The 24,940-nt window shown below is 47.0% G+C and overlaps 1 protein-coding gene across 1 annotated transcript in view; it reads left to right on the plus strand.

Annotated features, from left to right (window-relative positions):
- Traf3ip1 (TRAF3 interacting protein 1) overlaps nt 1–24,940 on the plus strand; it is a 39,786-nt gene that overhangs the window by 9,661 nt on the left and 5,185 nt on the right. The window contains exons 6-13 of the mRNA XM_051154361.1: nt 1,042–1,113; nt 3,490–3,565; nt 14,323–14,343; nt 15,708–15,792; nt 16,165–16,248; nt 17,415–17,538; nt 17,649–17,685; nt 20,156–20,232. Of these exons, the coding sequence (XP_051010318.1) occupies nt 1,042–1,113; nt 3,490–3,565; nt 14,323–14,343; nt 15,708–15,792; nt 16,165–16,248; nt 17,415–17,538; nt 17,649–17,685; nt 20,156–20,232 (576 nt within the window). The remainder of the gene's footprint in view (nt 1–1,041; nt 1,114–3,489; nt 3,566–14,322; nt 14,344–15,707; nt 15,793–16,164; nt 16,249–17,414; nt 17,539–17,648; nt 17,686–20,155; nt 20,233–24,940) is intronic.

Below are 24,940 nucleotides of genomic sequence, written 5' to 3' on the forward strand. Positions count from 1 at the left end.
CAGGTCAAGCATCCCTGTGTCATGCTCACTAATGCTACTGAGTCCTTAACAGAGAAAAGCAGTTTCAGAGAGGGGTGTCTGGATAAGAACCAAGTGCAAGCTGGGCTTGGTGGTGCACACCTTTAATCCCAGCACTCGGGAGGCAGAGGCAGGCAGATCACTGATTTTGAGGTCAGCTTGGTCTACAAAGCGAGTCCAGGACAGCCAAGGCTACACAGTAAGACCTTGTTTCAAAAAACAAAAAAACAAAACAAAACAAAAAAACAAGTGCAAGTGATGCTTTGTTTCAAAGGGTGGGAGACCACAGTCGAGTGAGGTTCGATTTGCTGGGATCTCATTGTGGTTTAGTTTGTCTGGCTTGTCTGTTGTTGATCTGGGGGTGCCTTTATTGAGCTCTGTGGGTCTAGGAAACCAACAGGGAAGTACACTGTGGCCAGACATGCCTGCAGATGTTAGCTACTGTGAGACCCCTCACAAAGAACCCCCTAGAGTTGTGCTGCAGTCATTCCTGCCCTGACCATTTGAGCCCTGCTCTTTCATCTCTGTCGAGGAGGAGGAGGAAGAGGAGGAGACATACCTTCACCATGAATTTAGCGATGACAGTCTGTTTCCTCTTGTCCACATCTTTCAGAGCGCTGCTTTACGAAATATGGAGATATTTACAGTCCTCATGTGGTTCCTGACAATGTTTTCGCTTTTGCCACAAGAGTCCTTTCCTTCTGAAGTTAGTCCGTTAGCAGGAGACACTCAGAAGACAGGAGCAGGGTTACGGTCACGCCTCCCCCCACTTCTGGATCATGGATATCCTGTGTGATTTTCTCAGAGGCCCTACCTACCTGAGGGTGTCTCTAGGTCTGAAATTTTCTTGAGACTTTTAGGCAGAATAACATGGCTATCAGACCCGGAGTGGCGATGTGCTCCTGTGTGAGAGATTGTCTTGTTTATTCCTCAGTGGCATGTACTGTATCTTGGTAGTTTTCTTTTGTTGATAATATTACAGATTTTAACAGTTCTAAAGTGTAAAAAGAATTCTTTTTGTAGTTGGCAAGCTCAGGGGAGATGTCTAAGAAGTTGTCAGATGGATCTTTCAAAGATGCCAAAGCAGAGATGGAGGTAAAGTTTAAAAAACAGCCTATCTGTCTGTCTCTCTGTCTGTCTCTCTATGTTTGCTTTTCTGTTGCCATGATAAAACATTGACCAAAATCAGCCTAGGAGAGGTCAAAGCTTGCTTGTTCTTTCATAATACAGCCTATCGCAGAAGCCTGGGGGCAGTAACTGAAGCAGAGATGTAAAGGAACCCTGCTTACTGGCTTGCACTCTCTGTCAGCTGCTCTGTAGTCCCCGCCCACCTGCCAGAGATGGTACTGCCCATAACAGTGCCATCCAGAAAACGCCCCACAGACATGCTCAAGGCCAACTGAGGGAGGCAGTTTCTTTTCCTTTTCCTTTTCCTTTTTTTTTTTCCTTTTCTTTTTTGAGAAAGGTTTTCTCTATGTGGCCCTGGCTTTCCCGGAACTTGCTCTATAGACCAGGTTAATCTCAAACTCAGAGAGCAGCCTGCTTCTGCCTCCCTGAGAGCTAGGACTGCAGGTGTGTGCCAGCACACCCTGCTGAAGGCAGTTCTTAAACTGAGGTTTCGTCTTTTGTTTCTCTAGTTTGTGACAAGGTGACAGTAAAAGCCAGTATGTTTGTTGTGTGTGTGTGTGTGTGTGTGTGTGTGTGTGTGTGTGTGTGTGTGTGTGTAAATGTAGCTGTTTGTCTGCCATGATGTTGGTGTGAAGGTTGGAAGATGTCCTTGGTATCTAGTCCTCTGCTTCCACCTTATTTGAGGCAGAGTCTTTGTTATTTTTCTGGTTTTGCCCTCTGCTAGCTGGTTCAAGTTTCTTGGGGTCTCTTGACTTCACCTCCCATCTCTCTGTAGGAATAGTGGAGTTAAGACACTCGTGCAATGTGTCCAGCTTTTGTGTAGATTCTGGAGTTCCAAACTCAGGTCCTTTGGCTTGCATGGCATTTTAGTTCCTTTTTCTGTTGCTGTGGTAAAATTCCCTGACAAAAGCAACTTGAGGGAGAAAGGGTTTAATTTATCTCACAGTCTACCATAGCAGGGAGGACATAGCCAGGAGCTTGAGGGAACTGATCATGGCTTTCAGCCAAGGTAATAATGCTACCAACAGTGGGGACAGGGTGTCTTTCAGTCTCGTTAATCTATCCAAGATGATCCCACAGACATTCCCAGAAGCCCATTTCCGAGGTGATTTCAGATCTATGTAGTTGTCAAATTGAGACGAAGGATCATTTGCAACCGCTGAGCTATCTTCCCAGCCCTGCCCCCAAGAACAGTTTTAAGAGATGTCAGTTTTAACTTGCATTATAGCTGTGAATGCTCTATCTTCTCTCATCTGCTAGGAGGAGAGTGGTAGGCCTAAACTGAGCTGCTTCGTGGATAATCTGTTGCAAATGCAATGATATACCAGACAGGTGGGATGGTTTTCTGTGGGCAATTCCAGGCTTATACGAACCTTCTGGTGACAAGTATAGTGTGTGTTGGTCATCTGGGGGAGAGGGTGCAGGTGGCTTCCAGGGAGAGCCAGGTGGAGGGGTCTGTCTAAGCTCTGCCTGGTGAATTTGGGACCTTGCAGTGTATCCCTATAGCCAATCATGACGCCGTCCTTCTGTGGGCCATTCTGGGGAGGCTGGACCCATCATAAGTATTGGGGGACCATTGAAGAGTTGAAGCCAGCTTCCATAATTCATCTTGAAGTATTCAGAACCAGAAGATGCAGGCCTGGGAGGCCATGGGGCTATTTGGGGATGGGAGTCTGTGCCAGGCAAGGGGGTGATTGAAGGAGGTTGGGGGAAGAGAGGAGAGAGGGAGTGAGGAAAGAGAAGGAGGGATTAACGGAGAGGACTGTGTTCCCTGTGACTATTGGTTTTTTTTTTTTTTTTTTGTTTGTTTTTTGTTTTGTTTTTTAAATACTCTAGAAGTTTTTGACTTGCAGAGTTCTGTACAACTCCATTTCAGTGACTGAGCACAGTCATGTACCATGTAGTGACATCTTGGTCAAGGATGGGCCACATTGGAGATGGTGACCCTTAACCCTGTGCTCTATCCTGTGCTGTTGACCAACACAGCCATGTCAGCCAGTGAGGTGCTGAGCCAGTAAGAAAATGGCCTATCCATAGCGCAATGCCTATGGTGTCTTGTTTGTCCTTGAGCAGGAGGCCTGTGTGGTCATAGGGACAGGCTCCTCCTGGGTGCATCTCACAGTGCTGCTCACTGTAAGTGGCAAAGACAGATCTAACTGCAGGGCCAGGAGCTCTGAGCTCTACTTCTCACCTCAGGCGTGAGGGTGTGACTATAGAGCTGGTGTGGGCCCTCAAGGCAAAGCATGCATCATGTTCACACTCTCCAAGCGGAGCATGGGAAGTATGTTCTAGCAGAGCTGATGTGCAGGGTGCCGAGTAATTCTTTGTCTTCTCTTCCTTAAGGCTGAGGTTTCTGCGGGAGCATCCAGGTCTTCGACCATAAAGGCATCAAAACGGCGGTCTAAGAATTCTCTGGAAGGTACTGCAAACCTGCTTGTACATGTAGTTAAGATGTAGGCCGACCTTTCTGTGTCTGGCCAGAGAGTAGTAGGAGACAACCCTGGGAAACACAGCACTGGCGCCTCTGGGGAGGAGTAGACTCTGAGCCTGCAGAGTGTGGTTTCTGCTCGTGTGCACAGAGGGCTGTGTGTGCGTGCGTGCAAGCGCATATCAGCCAGGCCAAGCCAAGCTGTTGAAATCTAAAAGATGGGTTGAACTTCCTTGTCAGATTACTTGTCAGTCATCTCATTCTCACCGGCTCTTCTGCTCTGGCAAAAAGAATTTTAAACTCTTGGAGTTTAAACTCTTGGAGCCCACAGGCAGGTGCTGCTGCCCTTAAAGAAGGAATCCTGTTCAGAGCTGAGCTCACAGGCCTGGCCTGGGACAGCCGCTGGTGCTGGAGGCTTAGTAACTCCACTGAAGTGCCAAGTGACTTTGGCTGAGCAATAATAGTCCTCTTTCTAACCCGTGATGTCATAAGCGACAGGAATATGGCAGTTGGGGTTTTTCTTTCAGCCATGACTTCTCACCCAGCTTATGATGCTGTGGAGACATCTTGTGCCATAAACCCTTTTCCTGTGTGTGCCAACTTTAGGAGAGCCCCTAAGGAATAGTGCTAGCAGGAGGGCAAGAGTGATGCTAGGTCTTAGTCACAGGGCTCCATGGACACCCCTCCCCCAACTCCCCCACCTCCCTCACCCCCCCCCCCCCCCCCCCCCCCCGCTTCAAAGCTTCCCAGATGTTACAGTACAGGTAGGAATGCAGTTGCTAGTGAGACTCTGCTTTCCCCATGTTGCTAGCTTTTTGTTGGCTCTGATGTGCCTGTTTCCCTGGCCTGACTCCTGTGGGCTCCAGTGGTGTGCGCATTTTCACGCACACTTTGTCAGGATGTTTGCAGTGTTTAAATGTTCCCTGGTTTCTTAGCTCTGTTTCACTGGGTTTGGTTTCTAACTTGCCTGAGTGCTTAATATTTTAGCTACTTATAGGCTTTGGTGATATGTCTATAGATTTGAGATATGAGGATGTGTTTTATTAGATATCTTTATTATTTGTTCTTTTCAATGAATCCCTTACTTTAATTGGTGGTGTAAGCTGAGGCTCTGGATTGTTCAGGACAGGACCTGGCTAACTGCCCTTCTTTGGCCTTTGGGACCCCATGTCTTCTGTTAACTACCTGCCATTGCTGTTGTAAAAGACGTTTTATTTAAACTGCTGTTTTGTTTTGTTTTTGGAGACAAAGTCTCACTGTCTAGCCCTGGCTGACCTTGAACTCAGAGACTCCTCTGCCTCTGTCTCCTGAATGCAGGGATGTGGCATATGCATATTAAAGGTGTGTCTGGGGTGCTTTATTTATTTTTCTTTCAGATAATTAAAAAATAAATCCCTTTATCACTCACACTCCCATAAAGTAAGTAGCCTGAGTCGTCAGGTTTCGTGACGTGTTAGCTATGCCTTCCATAATTCGGGAAGTTGGTCGGTTCTATGTGTGGTGCGCTGGGTTGTTTGTTAGTTGAGGTGATTGTCCATACCTTGTGTTGTTTTAATTTTATTTTGGGGAGCCTTTTTTCCGTCCTCACTCTGCTTTTTCGTGGTGGTTTTGTTTGAGACAGTCTTACTATGCAGCTGACCTCAAACACACTTTGTAGTCCAGCAGGCGGTCTCAACCTCCCGAGGTCACAGGCATGCGTCATTGTGCCCTTGCTTTCTAACACTTGCTTAGTGCTTTTTGCGACACTGTCCCTCTTTCCCACTTCCTCACCCTTCTCTGTGTCTCCTCTTTTCTATGATCCCAAGAGAATTTGCCATCAGGGCCTCATAGGAATTATGACTGTAACAGTCACTGACTGGCCAGGCACTGGCTTACCAGAGGCCCTTCCCTCAGCAAGGCTGGCACTGCAGAAGACAGTCTGCCTTTCTTGAGCGGATCATCATTTGAACAAATATCCTGACTCAGAGCCACCCAGCACACAGGGCTTGGGTGTTTGGTTCACAGCATGAGCCTTGCGACCACTACAAAGAGCAAGGGATTCGGGCACATGTGATGGGCCCCCTGGAATCACAGTAGCACCGAAGAGACTTACATGGCAATCCAGTACTGAACTCACTCAGAAGCAGTTCATTATATCAGAGCTTCCTGAGTTCATTGTAGTTCACTTGCTTGGCAACTGCAGCATTTGTGAGTTTAACAGTTATTTCCATTGTGCAATTTGATGTCAGAAAGAAGGGACTGTAGAGCCAGTGAAAATAGCCTTTTCCCTGAAAAAGAACATAGCATTGCCTCCTATCGTAAAGCTGAGAAGGACCATAGCATGACACAGTTTGGTGAGATCTCGTGAGCAGTAGTGAGGCTGGAGAGTGAGTATCCGCGAGCGGAACTAGCCGTTGTCTGGCCCTATGCTTCTGGGTGATCTCTGACCATGAAGCGTGGCCGCTCAGGGCTTGCTCCTACATGACCTCAGGCCTCAGCCCCAGAGTGTCTCCCCAGGCTACAGTAGATGGGGCAGGACTGTGGGCTTGGCCAGGGCTGCCTAGTGACCTACCTGCCCTGCTCTAAGTCAGCCATGGACTAAGGTTAGCCATTTGAACTTTCCTTTTTCTCTTGGACAGAATTCAAAGTATAAAGAGACTGCTGGAGTGCAAACCTGTGTTAGCAATAGTTCTTCTGAAGGAAAATGAACGCAAGAGAGGCGGGAATAAGAGACTCAGGCAAAGAAGAGCCTCACTGAGCCAGGCCTCTGTTTAGAGCTGCCTGGGGGGAAGAGGCCCCATAGCAGGCCCTGAGGAGAGGCCATGAGCTGCTGCCAAGCTTGCTTGTGTGCATGACAGAAACCCAGCTTTAGACTTGAGTGGAGAAGGGGCCAGTGGTTAGAGAAGGTCCCATATGAGCTGCGCAGTCAGCTGTGCAGACTGCAGGTAGGAGCAGAAAGCCGCGGTGGAGTTTTCACAGGGTAGAGATGAAATTTGGCTCTGGTGGGTGGGTGTGAGGCTGAAAGACATTGAGGAGTGTATAGCATTGAGAGATGATGGTGAGTGAAGGTGACAAGTAATGGTGGCTCAGCCCCAGAGCCATGATGGGAGCAGGTGAGAGGTAAGGTAGATTTGGCAGTGCAGATGATGGATTGGATGCCTCTAGTTAGAAAGAAAAGACTCAGAGGGTTGAACTCTCTGGCAGACTTGAGGCAGAAGTGCTGGTTGGTGGGTCAGGTGACAGTGCCCAGAACTCTGGGACAGTCAAGTTTGAGATGCCTGAAGCAAGTGGGAGGTGTGTGTATGTATACTAGACTATGGGCTGTTTAGGCTGTGGTGAGGGAGTCATGGAAACAGGAGGTGAGGGCACAGGTGAGTGTCCGTACCCTGCAGTGATGGCCAGTGTGCCCTTTAGATGGTTGTGAACCCAGGGGTGTGGAGGAGCAGAGAGCCTGACGAGACTCGGAATGGAAAATGGGCGATTTAGAGGAGAGTTGGCGAGGGTGACCTGACATCAAAGGAAGGACAAGTTAGGGAGGAAGAGGGCATCCTGTCCAGTCTTCTGAGGGGTGTCCTGGGGCAGCTGAGAGTCCAGCCCTGAGTGGACAAGGCGATTTGTTGGTGACCCTGGTAGTAGGCCCATAAACCCTAACTAAAGCAGCCCAAATACCAAACTCTATAGCATTTTAATCTGCTGTTAACTGTTTTGTGTCAGGAAGGAAAGAGGATAATATTTCAGCTAAGATTTTAGACTCCATAGTGTCGGGACTAAATGACGAGCCAGACCAGGAAACGACAACGTCAGAAATAGGTAAGAGAAATGCACCTTCAATCTGACTCCTCACAGCAACGCTATGAAATAGTCCATGGCAGCATTGCTGGTAAGAGAGAAGCTATCTTTCAGCTTAAACTCTTCACAATTTTGATATAGAATATATATTGTATTTTATGTATATGAGTGCTGCATTTGCATGTATGCCTGCAGGCCAGAAGAGGACATCAGATCATAGTATAGATGGCTGTGAGCCACCATGTAGTTGCTGTCACTTGAACTCAGGACCTCTGGAAGATCAGACAGTGCTCTTAACTGCTGAGCCATTTCTCCAGCTCTGCTATGGGTTATTTTTATTCCAAGCTCTTTAATTCTTACCATAGTTTTCCCTTTATACTGAGGATCCGATATGACTTACTGTTTAGTTTGCTTTAATTTGCTGAAGTATGTGATAATTTTACTAAGTCAGCTTGAAGTAAATCTTTAAACCTCCTCACTCCCTTTTCTTTCCCTCCTTTCTTCCTTTCTTTTCCTTTTTTAATTAAATTTATTTTATTTTATTTTTTTGAGAGAACATCTCAGTCTATAGCGCAAACTGGTCTCTGACTCACAGTGATCCTCCTGCCTCAGCATCTCATATGCTGGGATTACAGCTGTGTGCCATACCTTTTGCCTTTCTGTATATTGCATGTACATAATAAGTACATTACATGTTTGACAGGTACAGCATACATATGACGTGTAAGATGTGAGTCGGGACATTTTGTTCCTCTTGGCACTGATAAGGCAACCTGGGCAGCCTCGTGGTGGAGCCACGTTCCTCCATCCCATTGGCTTTACCTTGTCTCGGTCTGAATTCTCTTCCAGTAAGCCTTTAGGAAGAGGTCAGTGAGAGCCTTCCACCAGGCCTGGCAACCTGAGTTTGATGCCTGGAACCCACACTGTAGGAAGAGAAAACTGACTCCCACAAGTTGTCCTCTGACCTCAGGATGTGTGCCGTGGCCTACACAGACACACATGAACACATGAAACTCTTAAAGTATGAAGACAATTTGTAAGGCCTTAAAGAGCATGTCCATGACACATTGTGACACCTAGGACAGTTAAAGCTGGAGAGGAAAAGAAGTGTGCAGGGTCACCCTTGCTGCCAGGCACTTAGCTGAGACTTTACACAACACTCTTTAGAAATAGAACCCTTGGGCTGTAGAGATGGCTCAGAGGTTAAGAGCACTGGCTGTTCTTCCAGAGGTCCTGAGTTCAATTCCCAGCAACCACATGGTGGCTCACAACCATTTATAATGAGATCTGGTGCCCTCTTCTGGCATGCAGGTGTGCATGCAGGCAGAGCACTGGATAATAAATAAATAAATCTTAAAAGAAAGAAAGAATACCCTTGAGTTACACTCAAGGAAAAATGTGATGCCTGTATTGATTTTTAGGAGAAGATAAAATTCTTGTGGGCTTAACTTGCCTTGTATCTGCTGGACTTTATACAATTTGTTTTCATTTTTTCATGTATGGTCTCTGTGTGTGCATGTGGAGGACAGAGGTCTGCACTAAGTGTCTCCTAGAGTGTATTTTATTTTGGGGATCCCATCTGTAGAGTTGGTTGTGAGAGCTGGGGGGGGAGTCTTGCCTGTTTGGACCAGCGGATGATTGCCACCTCTCTTGCTTACTCTCCTGGCCCGGAGCAGGCTTTCAGGCGCTTCCTTGAGCTGTGTTCTTGAGCCATTGTGCTCCTCACTGTGTGTGGATCTGGAGATTCCTCCTCTGAGAGTGAGCGTGAACTGACAGCCCAGTGGGACCACTGATTTAAAATAAGTTTAAACCATTCTTAGGTTTGTGTTGAACAGTTTATAAATCATATCTACAGGTGTGAAAACAGAGTTCTGTCCTTAAGAAGCATGTACTACTGAGTGTTCTGTAGATTACAGTGAACCCCAATACCTCCAGGTAGGGTGAACAGAGTACTACTCTATACTGCCCCCTAGTGGGGTGACTGGGTAGAAGGGCTGATACTGTGGGTTTAGATTACAATGGTCAGGAGCACAGCCCTGGCTCAGGAGTGCCCCAGGCACCTCTCCCCTTACCCTCCTGCCATTGTGTCCTGCTACTGCACAGGCCTTAGCCAGGAGCTAGTCCCGTGTTACCTGCCTGCTGTGGTCCAGTCACTAGCATTGTCTCTTAGCACGGTTCTTTTGGAATTGAGAATTTGCCAGCAGCTGTCACTTCTTCAGTGTCTTTGCCTGAGTATGATTTCCAGATCCTGTGTCAGCTGAAGTGTCCTTTCCCTGTGACAGCCTTCCATTTCTAGTTCTAGTCTTCAGAGAGGGAGCCATCCTTTTCTTTTTCTATTTGAGATAGGGTGTCACCATGCAGCCCAGGCTGGCTGTGGACATAAGATCCCCTGCTTCTACCTGCAGGATTGGCAGATTTACACCATCATGCCTGGCCTGAGTTTTCCAAGAAAGCAGCCATCTGCTGGCTGGCCAGTCCTGCACATGACAGGTGCTACTGTGGGTTGCCAGAAGAGAGTGTGTGGGTTTTGTTACCATTTTACTTTTTCAGGTGTATCAACAGGAGTCCACCCATGTCTTCTCAACCCATAGACACCTGCCTTCTTGCAGCATGCGTGCTGGTCTCTAGTTGGACATTTCCTGCCTTTTCTGGTACATTAATCCACCATTTTATTTTGTTCACTTTACCTCACTCTTTTTTTTTTTTTTTTTTTTTTGTTATCAAAAATACAGCAAAGCACAACAGTGCAGTTCCCCAGTGTCCTGGCCTTGTGTGAAGTTTGAGACACCTACACTGCTTTGCCTTAGCTGTAGATTTTTAGGAATGCTTGCAATGTATGAGAAAAACATCTGATAATTTTCTGTAAACACTTTAGCTGACAGCCCCCAAATCCAATACCAACTAGAAATTCTCTGACATAGCCACATTGCACAGACTTATTCTGATTATTTAAAATCCAAGCCATGCTCTAATTATTTAAAAACTGTTTCCCACTCTTTGAAAATGTGGTTATGCAGTCAGATTTAGCAGCAGCCCTGCCTAGGTGGCTTAACAACTATGCGAACCACCCACACAGCACCTGAGTCAAAAAGACTGCTTCAGATATTGGAGAGTGTGACTTGGGGTTAAAGTGCTAGCTGTGTAATCCTGACTGGAGTTTAACCCTCAGGACCCGGGTCCAGGTGGGAGAACTGACTCCATAACATTGTCTCTGACTTCCACGTGCTTGCCCACACTCATGGAGCATATCCCCACACCCAAAGAATGAAATCAAATTTAAAAATACAAAGAGAAGCCAAGCATAATGGTGAATGCTTATGATCCCATCACTTGGTGGGGGAGGCAGGCGGATCTGGGCCTCAAGACCAGCCTTGGCTACATGTTGAGTTCAGGGGCAACCTGGGATAAAACAAACAATCTTTTTAAAATTTTTTTTTTTTATTTTCAAGACAGGGTTTCTCTGTGTAACCCTGGCTGTCCTGGACTCACTCTGTAGACCAGGCTGGCCTCGAACTCATAACGATCCACCTGCCTCTGCCTCCCAAGTGCTGGGATTAAAGGCGTCTGCCACCACGCCCGGCTATAAACTTATCTTATAATAGTGTTTGATAAGGGTAAAGTTGTACGAAGAACCTGAGCAAAGAGGTATAGCTCAGTGATAAGTGTTGTGGTAGTAAGTGCCGGGCCTGGCTTTGGTTAGAACCCCACACCAGCCCCCAAAATCAATAAACTCAAAAAGTCAGGCACACCTGCAGACAGATAGGGCCGTGTTTGCACTTCTCGTGATGATGCTGGCTTCTGTAGAACAGAAATGCTTGACAGTTTTGAAGGCTACAGAGACAACTTGGACTTTGTGATCCTTGTACTGTTGGCAGTCCACAGCTGCTGAATTGGCTTGCTGCACATCTTAGCATTTTGTGCTCAGTGTTTGGTTGTGTGTTATCAAATACTTGCAGTACTTAGTTACTTCATTTGACTATGAGGCCAGTGTTAGTTTTGCTTTTTGTTTTTTATTTATTTTTATTTTATGTGTTTTGGTGGTTTGCCTGCATGAATGTCTGTTTGATGGTGTTAGATTCTGGAGTTACAGACAGTTGTCAGCTGCCATATGGGGCTGGGATTTGAACTCCGGTCCTCTGGAAGAACAGTCAGTGCTCTTAACTGCTGACCCATCTCTCCAGCCCCAGGTGTGAACTGTTTGACTGGTTTTAAGAAGTTACACAGTTGAGTTTTGGGAAACAGACTGCTTTCCACTGTGATTTTCCCTGGGCCCTTAAGTCATTTCCAGAGTTGGGCCCGCTGCCGTGCGTAGCCTGTCCTGTGAGCACCTCTTTCTCCCTTTTGCTTTTACTATTGGGAGAATTTTATTTTCCACACGCTCTGAACTTTTTTTCCATTTTTGAGGCTTGAGCATTAGTAATCAGCAGAAAGTGTTTGGGACTCTTTACCGTGTTGACGGACGTGTACCACAACAAAAGCATTGCCCCTTTTCTCTTTCTTTCTTGGTGTGTCAACTATGTGGAGCTTGGCTCTCAGGCCTGGCCAGTGGGAGCTGGTGTAAGTGGTTCTAGGAATGAGGCTGTGAGGCCAGTCTGTTTGGCTTGAGAGTTCCCCAATCCTAGGAGGCCTGAGGTCCCAGCCTAGCTTTTGGTGTTCTCCTCTTGCGCCAGTCCCAGAGCCACATGTTCTCAAAAGCTATCCTTGTCATCCTTGGCACATGGCAGTGTGGCAGTGTGCCTCAGAGTCACAGTTAGCCCTCAGAGTGCAGTCTTATGCCCAGCTTTGAACTCTTTATGTCAGGACCCGAGAGGCCAATACTAACTGACCTAGTATTTCAGATGATAACTCCACTTGTCTGTGGCGGGAGATCACTGAGCCAGAGGCAGCAGGAAAACCGAAAGGTAAGAATGACCCCTTCACACCTCTTGGTGGGAGGAGACGGAACAGCCTAGAGGAAGCTGCCAGGCCCCAGTGTCCTCTCAAAGAGCAGCTAGGGGCTGAGTGTACCTGAGTTGCCAAGGGACTCATTTCCGTCTTTCCCATAAGCTAAGACCATTGCTTGGTAGCACTGGCAAGACAGTGTGTCCGAGTGTGAAATGGTGACGTTTGTGACTTTGGGAGTCGGCGGTGGGGGGGGGGGGGTCACAAACCATCTCTGAAATAGGCTTCAGGGCCACTGCTCAGAGCCCTGCAAACCTTGTTCAGAGGACTTTAGATAGCCAAAAATGGCATTGCTGCCTGACCCTCTGTCTGTGATGCCTCGAGTCTCCAGGTGCACACTTTTCAGCCTCTTCTCAGCTTACAAAGGACTATGGCAGACCCCCACCCCCCCCCCCATCCCCACCCCCACCCCCATCGCCATCCCCACCTCCACCCCCACCCTGTTCTTGAAGCCTGGGAGCTTCCAGCAGGCTAACCTTGTGCTGCCGGGTGCAGCCCGATGGGGGATGCTGTTTGTCAACTAGTTTCAGTACAGAATATTTGAGAGCAACCTGGGAAGCGCAGAGCTAGGCAGTGCTGAGTTGTCTGGCGTGGTGAGGCAGGAGCATGAGAAGCAAGATATGGGCCGGGAAGAGGAGAGGCCCAGCTAGGTCCTTCCAGACCTCATGTGGTCTTGTTAAGGACGCTTGGCTTCAAGGTAGAGCAGTGGGAAAAGGTGGTATTTACGGTAGCAGTGACATAGATTATGTCAGATTCCACACATGTGTTACTTTAGGCTTGAGGATCAGAGCAGAGGTAAACGGAGCCCAGCCCAGCCTGCAGGGGACAGCAGGTCCGTGGGCAAGCAAGAACCCGAGGATGCCATGCACCCTATTTCTGGATTGAGCAGGGTCCTTTGTGCCTGTTGCTGAGAGCACTGTTTTGCTCCTCACTGCTGTCTCTGGTCCCCTCAGTTTCATACTGCCCTTCTGTCTAGTTCCTGACCACCCCATGCTGTGCTGTGACATTGGGGTCTCCTGGTGGCTGCAGAGAAAGGATCCTTTCTGTGGCCCCAAAAGCTCTTGCCTCTCCTCGCCCCCCCCCCCCCTTGCCCTGTCTAGGAGCTCTGCTCTGGCACTCATGAGATGTCCTGTAGGAGTCAGCTGCGAGTGGCCAACACCCCTGTGTCCACATGTGGGATGCTCCGATGCTTTGAGGGCAAGGCTGCTCTTGTGTGGAGAAGGGCATATGTGAACGTGTATTGCTCTCCCCAGCAAGGTGCCCCACCCCTCACCATGTTGGCCTTATGTAAATGTGTTCCTGGATGTTAAGTGTGTCACAAGGATTATTTGCCTTTGTTTTTGCATTGTGGTGGTGCTATGGTTGGAACCCAGTGGACTTATGGATGTTTGGCAGACTCTGCCGCCCCAGCATTCCCAAGCCTACAGCTTCGGCCTTGAGTTCACCCTGAGGCACTTTTGACTGAATGAGCTGTGTTTGTGCAGAGTGCAGCACTTGAAGAGAAAGGACCCTGGGTGAAGGTGCAGCCTAGGTCCCGGAGGCTGGTGGAGATGCATTGCCAGTTAGGTGGGCTGAGCTGCTCCTGCTGCCCCCAGTTGTCACACCAGCATGCCTCTCATGGCTTTGTGACTTCGAATTTGCTTCACTTCGCTCTGTGGCACACTTCTTCACAGTCCTCTTTTCTTTTTCTTTTCCCTGGTGTCTCTCTCTCTCTTTCCTTTCTGCCTACCTTCCTTCCCTTTTTGTTTTTGTTTTTTGGCTGTCCTAGAGCTCACTTTGTAGACCAAGCTGGTCTCCCAACTCAAGAGATCAGATTAGAGGCATGCGCCACCACTGCCCAGCCACATTCTTGTTTTAATGTGCAGTGTTTACTTCTGGTTGACCATAACAGACTGCTGGTGAGGTGCTAGAGAAGTACCCAGAGGGTCCCCGTCCCTAGCAGTTCCCAGGCATTTGAGGCTTATTTTCTCTGTTTGGTGGCTCCCTGTGCTGTGGTTCTCTTACATAAAGGCTGAGTTTCTGATTCTCTTCTTTTCTAGGCGACTCCCCCAGTGATGCAGGTAAGAGCAGTTCAGATGCGATTGGTATGTTCATGTTTGTGCGCATGTCAACACAGGCTCTCACTTCTGTGCTTCAAAATGTACTAGTGAAAGTCCTTTAAGGAAATATGCCATATGATTTATATTAATTTGCTGTGTTTTAAGTTTCAGTCTTGGATGTGGTTATACATGTTTGTTTTTTAATCTCAAAAAGGCCACATTCAGGATTCTTCCTAGTAAATAATATTTATTATTAGTGTTGAAATTCTAATTTATCTTCAGTGTTTTCTGAAGTATAAATTTCTTTTACTTTAAATAGTAGAATAAATTCCATTGTCTTAGCAGTGTGGACTTGTGACTTGCTAGTTTAACCTTTATATTAAAGTGAAAAGACTGTCTCAGCCACGTGGGCTGCACACTTAATCTCAGCACTCGGGAGATGGGGGCTGTAGGCGGCCTGAGGCCACCCTAGTCTGTAGAGAGATCCAGGCCAGTCAGGGCTGCATAGCAAGTCTTTGTCTCATAAACAAAACCAAAATTATATACTGACTATAAAAAGCATAGAGCATCTAGTATAGAGAATTTAGAAGTACAGACCAGGGTAACAAAATGAAAGGCACTTGGTGATTGAATTGTTTATAACTGAACCATACACACTTCTGGGTCCACACGTGTGAGTGTGACTGCACCACACACCCTTCTGGGTCCACATATGTGAGTGTGACTGGACCAGACATGCTCTAGGCTCACATGTGTGAGTGTGATTGGACCATACACATTTCTGGGTCCACATGTGTGAGTGTGACTGAACCATACACACTCTAGGCCCACACATGTGAGTGTGACTGGACCATATACATTTCTGGGTCCACACATGTGAGTGTGACTGGACCATACACACTCTAGGCCCACACATGTGAGTGTGACTGAACCACACACACTTCTGGATCCACACGTTGAGTGTGAGGGGATGTGAGATCGCCACTGCGCTGTGTGATAGGTGTTTGAGTGAGGAGTTCAGTATGTGAGTGCATTGTACTTTGCTGCGCGATTGTCACTCTTGCCTCTCAGGTGTGCCATTGCTTTTCTTAGGTTCAGTTCTTTTAGATTCAGTTGCTGACTGGATCCATGCACCCTTTATTCTTGGATTAGTTGGCCGGTTTGCATTAACAGAGCTTGTGTGAGATGCCCACATTTAGATGTGAGACATCCTTCTGTTTTAACTTTATCAGTGATGGATGACAAGAGTTCATTTAAGTTTGAAATCATTTGGTTGATGCCTTTTCAAATTTATATTTGAATTAGTTGGTACTTATTATTTGAGTAAATTTTTTTTTTCTTACTATTGGATTCTTTTCGAATTGCTGATTGGATCATCTGTTCAGAAGGAGAAGCTGGACCTATTGGCCAAGATAAGCCTGAGGTGTCAGAGAATGCAGAAGTCACCAGTGAGCTTTCCTCCACTCTCAGGTGTGTCCTTCCCCAGTGCTTGGGAGTACAGTCACTCCAGGACAAACTGGTACTTCCTGCCACAGTGTCTGCTGCCCACTCTACACCTGTGCTAACGTATAAGGGATTATTTGTACAAAGTGAGCGAAAACTATTGTTTTCTTGTACCTGAGCTACATAACCATACTCGGAGCGTTGTAGCAGTTTGGGTACAGTTTCTAGCAACGAGGAAGGGCTGTCATGCTCTCATGAATGGCAACTCTGCTCTGTTAGTGGGAGTTCATATCCCCGTGCAAGTGTCTGAGTACTGATGTCGACCTGGGTTTTTATTTTATCCACTTTGAAATGTGTTTGTGTTTCATATCCTGTTTCTTTCTTCCAATTCTTATTTAGAAGAATACCTCGGCCTGGGAGTGCACGGCCAGCACCTCCCAGGGTCAAACGACAAGAGAGCACCGAGACACTGGCAGGAGACAGGTGAGGCTGCCTGGCCAGGAGGTTCTAGTGACACTGGACCCGTGTTCTCTAGTGTATGGGCCATGGGATGCAGGGGTCTTAGGCTGGGTGGGGGTGTAGTAGGTAGTGTGGCTCTCCTCTTCTCTGGGGGGCTGTTGGCCACCAGCCCACAAAGGCAGAAGGAGCAGAAGGCAAGGTGCCAAGCTGAGAAGGCTGTGAGCATGATGGAGATTGACCACTCTGGGAACCACGTCAGGGAGCTAGTTCAACTTTACTCAGGGAGAACAACAGCTATATAGTCCTTGGAGAGTGGGTGGGGGGCTTCCAGGATAGGTGTATATAATTGGTTGAAATTAGGCACTTTAAGGATGCTTGATTTGCATTCGGCAGCACACTCCTATAATATGAATGGGAAGACAGTACCTGATTATCCTATAGGTGCAGGGAGAGGAGAGCTAGCAGGCAGCTATGTCAAGGGCCATATGTCAAGTGTGGTTAGGGGCACCTATGCATAAAGACACCTCCAGATGGAGTCAGGCAGAGAGCTGGAGGCCCTGCTGGAGAGAAGGAGAGGGAGTCCTCCATCAAGCTCAGAATGGCTATCCAGAGTAGGAGGACTACAACCTCAAACAGCAGGGTTCGCCCAACAGGTAATGCTGGGAAAAGTTGATTTTGAAGAAAAGTGGGCTTAGATCATTGCCTTAAACCACACAGCAGCATACATTCCAGACCGGCAAAAGGGAGACATGATGTGTGTTCATGTACAGGACACCTCAGAATGCATGGGCCCTGATTGGGCTATGTTTCCCTGGCCTCTTTGTTTAACAAAAGGTACTCAAAGCTGAACACACCCAGAGGTGTTGGATATGATGACTGGGCCTAGAGGAGCTGCCCAGTAAAGAAGTGAGGTCCTGTGCCACCCTTGGTCTATGTTAGAGCCTTGTGAAGCAGAAGGTCCAGCAAGGCTGGGGTAGAGGGTTGGGGTGGCCTAGAGCTCGACATCATGGAGGCTGTTGTGTGGACGGTGATATTCTCTCTGTCCCTACTGTTTGCTGAGGCTCCCGTCACCTGTCCGGGGCGATGGCAGTTCGCCTTTCTGATAACTGTGATGTTTCCAGCTACGTGGGCTGATGGCAGCTGGTGGCTGATGGACCACTTCTAATTTGCACAACTCTCTCCTTGCTCAGGTCAGGAAGTGGTAAAACTGTCTCCAATGTGATCATTGACTCACAGAATTCTGACAATGAAGATGATGAGCAGTTTGTGGTGGAAGCTGCCCCTCAGCTGGCAGAAATCTCAGAAATTGAAATGGTTAGTTTACCAGAGCTTTTCAGTTTATGTACGTACAGTTTTTATCTATCCATCCATCCATCTGTCTTTGAAAGTTCAACATACCTGATCTTTCTTATTTTTTTGCTCAGGTGTCAGCAGGGGACCTGGAGGATGAGGAGAATCACGGTGAGTGTACATGAGTGCACGTGTGCATGTGTATAGCCTCTCTGCGAGTGCTCTAGAAGATGCACATGGTCATCCTGTGCCTATACACCAGCTGTGTTCTAAGAGGGATACTGCTGCTGCCACCATGTGGCCCTGGAGGGAGCTGCAGGGTCTGAGATTAGTACAGGCTCTAGTCACAGTGGCATCACCGCCTGTGTACACACATTAGCATACACATTTTCTTGAGAACAGAGGTTGCTATATAGCCCAGGCTGCCTGGAACTCTCCATCCTCCTATCTCAGCCTCTTAAACACTAGAATTACAGGCATGTACTACTACACTCAACTCAGTTTTGGATTTTATTCATGTAAGTATTCCTGTGGCTTTAAGGTTAAATGTATACAATTAACTGCATTAAGATGTGTAAGTTTTTATGTTGCTGTTGTTGTTTGAGGCAAGGTCCCATTGTGTGGCTCTGGCTGGCTTAGAACTCACTGTGGAGACCCACTTTTGGCCATCCTCTTGCCTCTGCCTTTTAAATGCTGAGATTATAAGTGTGTACTACCCCACCCAGCACTGAGATGTAAGACTTAGCCCCTATTCTTTCACCCTATCCTCCCCTCCCCATAGGTGCAGGTAAAAATATAAGTAATGATTCCATTTAAAATGTGTGTGTGTGTGTGTGTGTGTGTGTGTGTGTGTGTGTGTGTCTCACTGAGGCATGTTTGGGTAGGAGACACTTCTACCCAATAATTTGCTCTTTGAGGATTTTATGGGATATATTTTGATCATAGTTATGCCCCTCCCCCAGCCTTTCCCAGATCTACCCAATTTGTCCTCACTTCTTCACAATTTTGTGTCTTTTATTTATTTTTTTTAAAGCAAACAAGAAACAACCAAACAAACTAACAATCTGTCCACTTCAGTTGTACTGCCTGTATACTCCCGGGTATAGGCTAGGGCTATCCACTGGGGCACGATTGACCTAGCAGGAGCCACACCCTTAAGAACTTGTCTCTTTTTCCCCCAAAGCCATCAACTGTCCATAGTTCTCAGTCATAGGTGAGGGCTTGTATGAGGGTAGCTGGTGTTAGAATGCTGACTGATCGTGTGCAGGCAGACACAGCTGCTACTGAGTTCATGAGTGCAGAACCTTGTCATGCCCAGCAGGCAGCTGATCGCCATTCCTCCCTTGTCTCCAGCTCTTACAGCTTTGTTGTTTCCACTAAAGTTCCTAAGCCTTGGAAGGCAGGCGAGGGGTGCCACATAGATGTCCCATTTGTGGCTGAGCTTGCTGTTGACACTTACTGTCTGTGCTTCGCTTGGTTGTGAGTTTGCACACTAAATCACAACCCGCTGCACAAAGAAGCTTCTCTGATGAGGTCTGAGGGCAGTGCTAATCTGTGGGTGGAGAGGTACAGATTTAGAGAGCAGCTTGATGCTATGTCCACTTAGGAGAACAGAAGGTCTCTCCTGGGGCTGATGAGCTCCCCAACCTTAGACTTTTGGCCAGGTTTACAGTGCTATGTTTGAGTTTCCTTCTGTGGGATGGGTCTTAAATTCAATCAGAAAGTGGCCGATTACCTCTAACATTTGTGCAACCTCTAACTGTTGCACCCAGGCGTGTATCGTTCCACACTGGTCATTTGTACCACTGTTGCACCCAGGCGTGTATCGTTCCACACTGGTCATTTGTGCCACTGTTGCACCCAGGCGTGTATTGTTCCACACTGGTCATTTGTGCCACTGTTGCACCCAGGCGTGTATCGTTCCACACTGGTCATTTGTGCCACTGTTGCACCCAGGCGTGTATTGTTCCACACTGGTCATTTGTGCCACTGTTGCACCCAGGCGTGTATCGTTCCACACTGGTCTTTATTATAGTTCACAGGGGCCATAGCTCCGTTATGCTCTTGATAGCATCACCCAGCAGCCTACAAAGTGCTATCAAGCAGTAGTTTTTTCAGCCGGGTGTGGTGGCGCACACCTTTAAGCCCAGCACTTGGGTGGGTTCAAGGCCATCCTGGTCTACAAATCGAGTTCCAGGACGCCAGGGCTACACACAAGAGAAGCCCTGTTTTGAAAAATAAACCAAACCCAACAAACAAACAAGAATTTTCATAAGCTATTTATACCACGGAGAATTCTAAAAGAAGTTTAGTATTCTTGCCCAATCTAGAAGATGCCTCAGCCCTGAGAAACCATTCGCGTGCTCTGTTTGCAGTGGGTAGTCACATTCTGGAGTATTAATATACATTTCTTTTTAGCAGAAGATCTGTTTGTTACAGAACTCCTTCCTGTGACACTTTGTGACTAGCCTCTGCCATCAGCAGGTGGCACCTGGTCTGCCTTATCATAGCGTTCTGATAGGGAAAGAGACATGATGAGACGTCAGCATTTCTCTTAATCTTTCCAATGAGAGTCAGGACTAGTAAGTAGCTTCTTGGGGTAGACACTAAGCTGTAACTAAAAACTGCTGATTTCTGACAGGTGGGCTCGTGAAGAAGATCTTGGAGACAAAGAAGGATTATGAGAAATTGCAATCGTCTCCCAAGCCTGGTGAGAAGGTGAGAAATGTGGGCGTTTGAGAAACGCTTTAGACGTGACAGGGCTCAGTGGAGTTTAAATCAGCAATCCTGCTCACAGCTTAAATGCTACTCCCCTTCATTACTGAGGCCTAGAGAACATGGCTTCTGCCTGTGGGGTTCTGCTCTGGACTGTCCGGGCTGCTGTGTGGGGCAGCAGCTGCACAGGGAGGCTGTTGTGCTTTCGCATCACACTTCCCTTCTGGCCTCGCCTGCTCATTCTCCCTGCATGAGTGTGTTGACCCTGGGTTAGTGTGAATTAGGAGCTGGGAGTTTTCAGGCCTACTTCTTGCTGTGAGTTCTGGCTCCTAAGGTCTTTCTTACTGGTGTGCGTTTTTTTTTTTTTTTAACGGTTATGATGTAGGTCCTGTCTGTCATCAGCTCCCAGCAAGGTCACACAGAAAAACTTCCACAAAAGAAGGGCTTTACTTAGTAAAAGGATGTGACATTAAAATACCTTGAATGAGTTTTGGTGGCTGTGGTGGTTTGGATGATAAAATCCCCTTTTGTCTCTGACATTTGAATACTTGGTCCTCAGTTGATACCACTGTTTGTGGAGGGTTAGGGGGTGTGGACTAGTTGGAGGAAGTGTGTTATTAGAGGCAATTGTTGAGAATTTCAAAGTCTCAGACCATCGCTAGTCTGCTCTTTCTGCTTCCTGCTTGGTAGTTCAGGATGCGAACTCTCAGCTTCCTCCTGCTGCTGCCATGCCTTCACAACACCATCATGGCCTCTAACCCTAGACCTTTAAGCCCAAATAAATTACCCTTCCTTCTATAAGTTGCCCTGGTCATGGTGTTTTGTCATAGTAGTGGAGAAGTAACTAATGGAATGGTATGTTTATGAAAAGCCTTTCCCCTCCTCAGAGCTTTTGGGTTTTAAACTCGCCAGTGTGGTTGCCTCCCATAATCACCTTTACCTTTGATGTCTTTTTGTTACTTGTAGTTGGTCTTCTGACCAGACCTGACCACCCTCTGCCACAGTTTCATTCCCCCTTTCTTCCTGTGAGAAACTCCTCTTCTTTTGCTCAGTCACCAGGACTGATCTCTTTTGTTCTCCGTTTCCCAGAGCTCCTCCCCTCCCAAGCGCTTCCACTTCTGCCTATATTTTTTCCAGTTGCACAGCCAACTCTGCAACCCTTTCAGAGAGAGAGCCTAGTGAACCCTTTTGTTTTCCCTATTCTGTCATTTTTTGTTTTTCAGATCTTTCCATTTCTACCTGCCGCTTTTTCAACTACTCAGCCAACTTTTTTTTGGAAACAATATAGGAAGAAGAAAAAAACCAAACAGAAAATCCCCTCTGGTAGGAGAGCTGGGGATATCTTACAGTAGCAGCTGCGGCCAATTTTTTGCTGGTGTCTTGAAAAGAAACATCCATCCATCCATTCCCTTTTGTTTTCTCCACAGCATTTGAAATCAAATTTCCCATTCTACCCAGCCCCGTGTTGGGCGCCATTGTAGCTATCTTTTGCTACTTCGTGGGTTCTTCTTTCTTGCACCCTTTTTCTACCCTTTCAACCCCCTAACACTAGATAGGAGAGAAAAAAGGAAAGGGGGTGACATTATCGTTAGACTACTTCCTGCTGATTAGGGGCATTGAGTTCCTTGGGCAAATTTGATCTTCATTGTCAGGATATCTAATTTCCTCTTGTTTCCTCTTTGCACAGGACTACTTACCCAACTGCACCAACAGCAACCAATCCTGCCTTTCAGGGCCCTAGCATTTATACACCCACTGAAAAGTTCCTAGAATTCCAAACATCACACAATTGCAGAAATTATAGCTGCTGGCAAAATCATGCTTCTACGAGAGCATGAGGCAAATCATAGTCAGCTGCTGTGGGCAGTCTGAAGTGCCCCGATATCCCACACCTGGGATTAAAACAAAAGCATATTCCCATAATAGTCTGCGTGTTTTAAAGAAACCAAACCCTCAAAAGTTTTCACTACAGGTAGTGGTTGTGCTTTCCAGGATATAATGTACTTATTATGTATAATGTCTGTCTATATTGTGGTTGTATACTTGACATATATCTTGGGATCAAGCCTTGTGTCTCATTCTGTAAATATCTTTGCAGTCTGTTACTTGCTTGGCTTTTTCCCTCCAAAGAAGTCCTATTTTTAACTTTTAAATTTGTTTTTAAAATCCTCCTTTGTGCTGCAGACATTAGCTCTTTTCTACACACAGTATGCTGTGTCTGATATCGGTGCTGCCTGCTGTAGGGTAGTCATGTTGTTCTTTCTCATACCTGACGCCGTCTGCTTCACCCTCAGGTATCTGCTCAGTGCAGACTCAGTACCCTGTGTGGAGATCTGGTTCCTGCCCTTGTGGAGCCAGCTCCAGTGACACCACTTCTGGGCACTGCTGTGTCCCCCTCTCTTTAAGCATTGTGCTTTATGTCATCCCTGCTCTCCTCCCTCTTCCTCCGTTCTCCACTCTGGCTCTGCCATTACTGAGTCCTGGCTGACTCATGCTGCCCTTGCAGTGATGTTACTTTCATGTGGTTCCATGAAGTCTGGTAATTCAGCCAGCTGTGGTGTCACACACCTTTGACCCCACACTCAGGAGGCAGAGGCAGGTAGATCTCTGTGAGTTTAAAGCCAGCTTGGTCTGTATAGTGAATTCTGGGGCAGCAGGGCTACAGAGTGACACCTTTAAAACAACAACAACAATAACAACAAAACCCAAGCCTAAAACAAACAAACAAAATTCCAAACTGAACAAGTCTGGTAATTTAGATCCACACTGTGTTAGTCTCATTCATTCATTTATTTCTTCATTTTCTCAGTTACTTTCCCCGTGTTGTATCTTCAAATGCCTTCTAATGAACAAAATATCCTTCTCATGTTGTCTTAATTAAGGTCGATAGTCTGCAGTGAGTTCTGTTTGACTGAGAGGTTTTGGTGATCTGGGTTGCTGCTCAGATTCTTACATGGCCACTAGATGGCATGATGTCATTAGCCTTGTGTCAGCGCGCAGGGAACTGCTCTAGAGAATGCTCTTCTCTTAATTCTCAGTCCTAGACCCAAGTAAGGTTTTTCTCAGTTTATCTGTGGTTCTCATATTGTTTGAGTTGAGTTGATTTCCTAGGGACATTGTTTCCATTGACATCCTGTGAGGGGGGCAGAGAGTACATATTTAGTGCTGTTTCTTCAATGACCCCAATAGCAATAGTAATAATATAGCAGCAGCAGCAGCAATAGTTGTTGTTGTTGTTGTGGCATTGGTTTCCTTCACAGAAGCTTAAGTAAGAGGCCGGTTAGTTTGGGGAATTTGTTTTCTTTTTTTTTTTTAAATATCTTTTTAAAATATTTATTTATTATGTATACAGTGTTCTGCCTGCATATGTGCTTGCACGCCAGAAGAGGGCACCAGATATCATTATAGATGGTTGTGAGCCACCATGTGGTTGCTGGGAATTGAACTCAGGGTCTCTGGAAGAGCAGTCAGTGCTCTTAACCTCTGAGCCATCTCTCCAGCCCCTCAGGTTTTTGTTTTTTTTTAACGGAAATAAGGTGGTAGCTTTTTGTTTTTAAGTTTGTGGTTGTTTGGGTGGGGAACTTGATTGCTGTCACATGACCTGTGCTTTCTCAGCTCATCAGCGTTGTCATTCAATAGAGCGGGCCTCACACATCCATGTGCAGGGCTCAGGTAAGCTGCCTGCTGAGTGGCTGAGCCTAGAAAACTGAGTTGGTTTTGGTTGTAAATGATGGACCCTGTTTCAAATCACAAGCCATAGTAGTTAAAAGGCAAGGTTATGGTGAGCAGGAGTGGTGGCATGGACGGTACCTGTGTCTGTGAAAAGAACCAGTGCAGAGGCTGGCCAGTGAGCTCCAGTTGCTGAAACAGGATCCCAGAGTGTGAGACCCGCCTGTGAGGTTTTGGCAATGCAAGGAAAGACTTCTGCTTAAAAAATCATCGCCAGACCTCTGTCTCCTAAGCTATGTTTAATGGTGTATTCCTGTCATCCCAGCAACCAGGAGGTGGAGACAGAGGGATCGGGAGGTCAAGGTCGTCCTTGATATACATATACATATGCTTGATATGTGTATGTCTGTCAAGTTTGAGGCTACTTGACACCCCATCTCAAAACAAAACAAAACATGGACTAGCCAACCAAAGACAGACATGTGCTTCATCCCTGCCTTCGCATTGCACCAATGGGCCATAATCAATAAGGCCTTCACGCTGAAGTGTGAGCCGAGTGGCTTTTATATTCATTAATTAGCTTTTTTGATGCTCACATCCCTCTGTGGCTGCTATTGGTCAGGATCAAACCAAAGCCCTCATTGTGCCTGCTGTCTCCCACCTCTGACACTCCCTGCCCCTCAGCCCTCACCATTGCCTGGGCATGAGCAGCCACCAGTGTGCAGAGACTGCAGCCATTCTGCTCTCTGTCTGGAGCCCTGCGTCGGGAAAGCTCCTCCTGCCCACTGTTCGAGACCCGGCTTGCCTCCTGTCACCCCATCATCTTGGTAGTTTGTACCATGCTTGGCACTCCACTTTCTAGTAGTTAGCACTGGTGCTGCCGGTCTCCGCTTCTACCTCAAAGTGTGTACCATCATGCCTGGCTTTTCTATCTCTCTTAACAGACACATTTCATTTTGAGGTAACTGGATCCTTTTGAGCTGTGGAGAAGCCCTGGAGATGTACTCTAAAGCCTTTCTAGCTTGCCTGTGGGGTTACCCCC

The sequence above is a fragment of the Acomys russatus genome, chromosome 12 (assembly GCF_903995435.1).
Source record: "Acomys russatus chromosome 12, mAcoRus1.1, whole genome shotgun sequence".
Taxonomy (NCBI): Eukaryota; Metazoa; Chordata; class Mammalia; order Rodentia; family Muridae; genus Acomys; species Acomys russatus.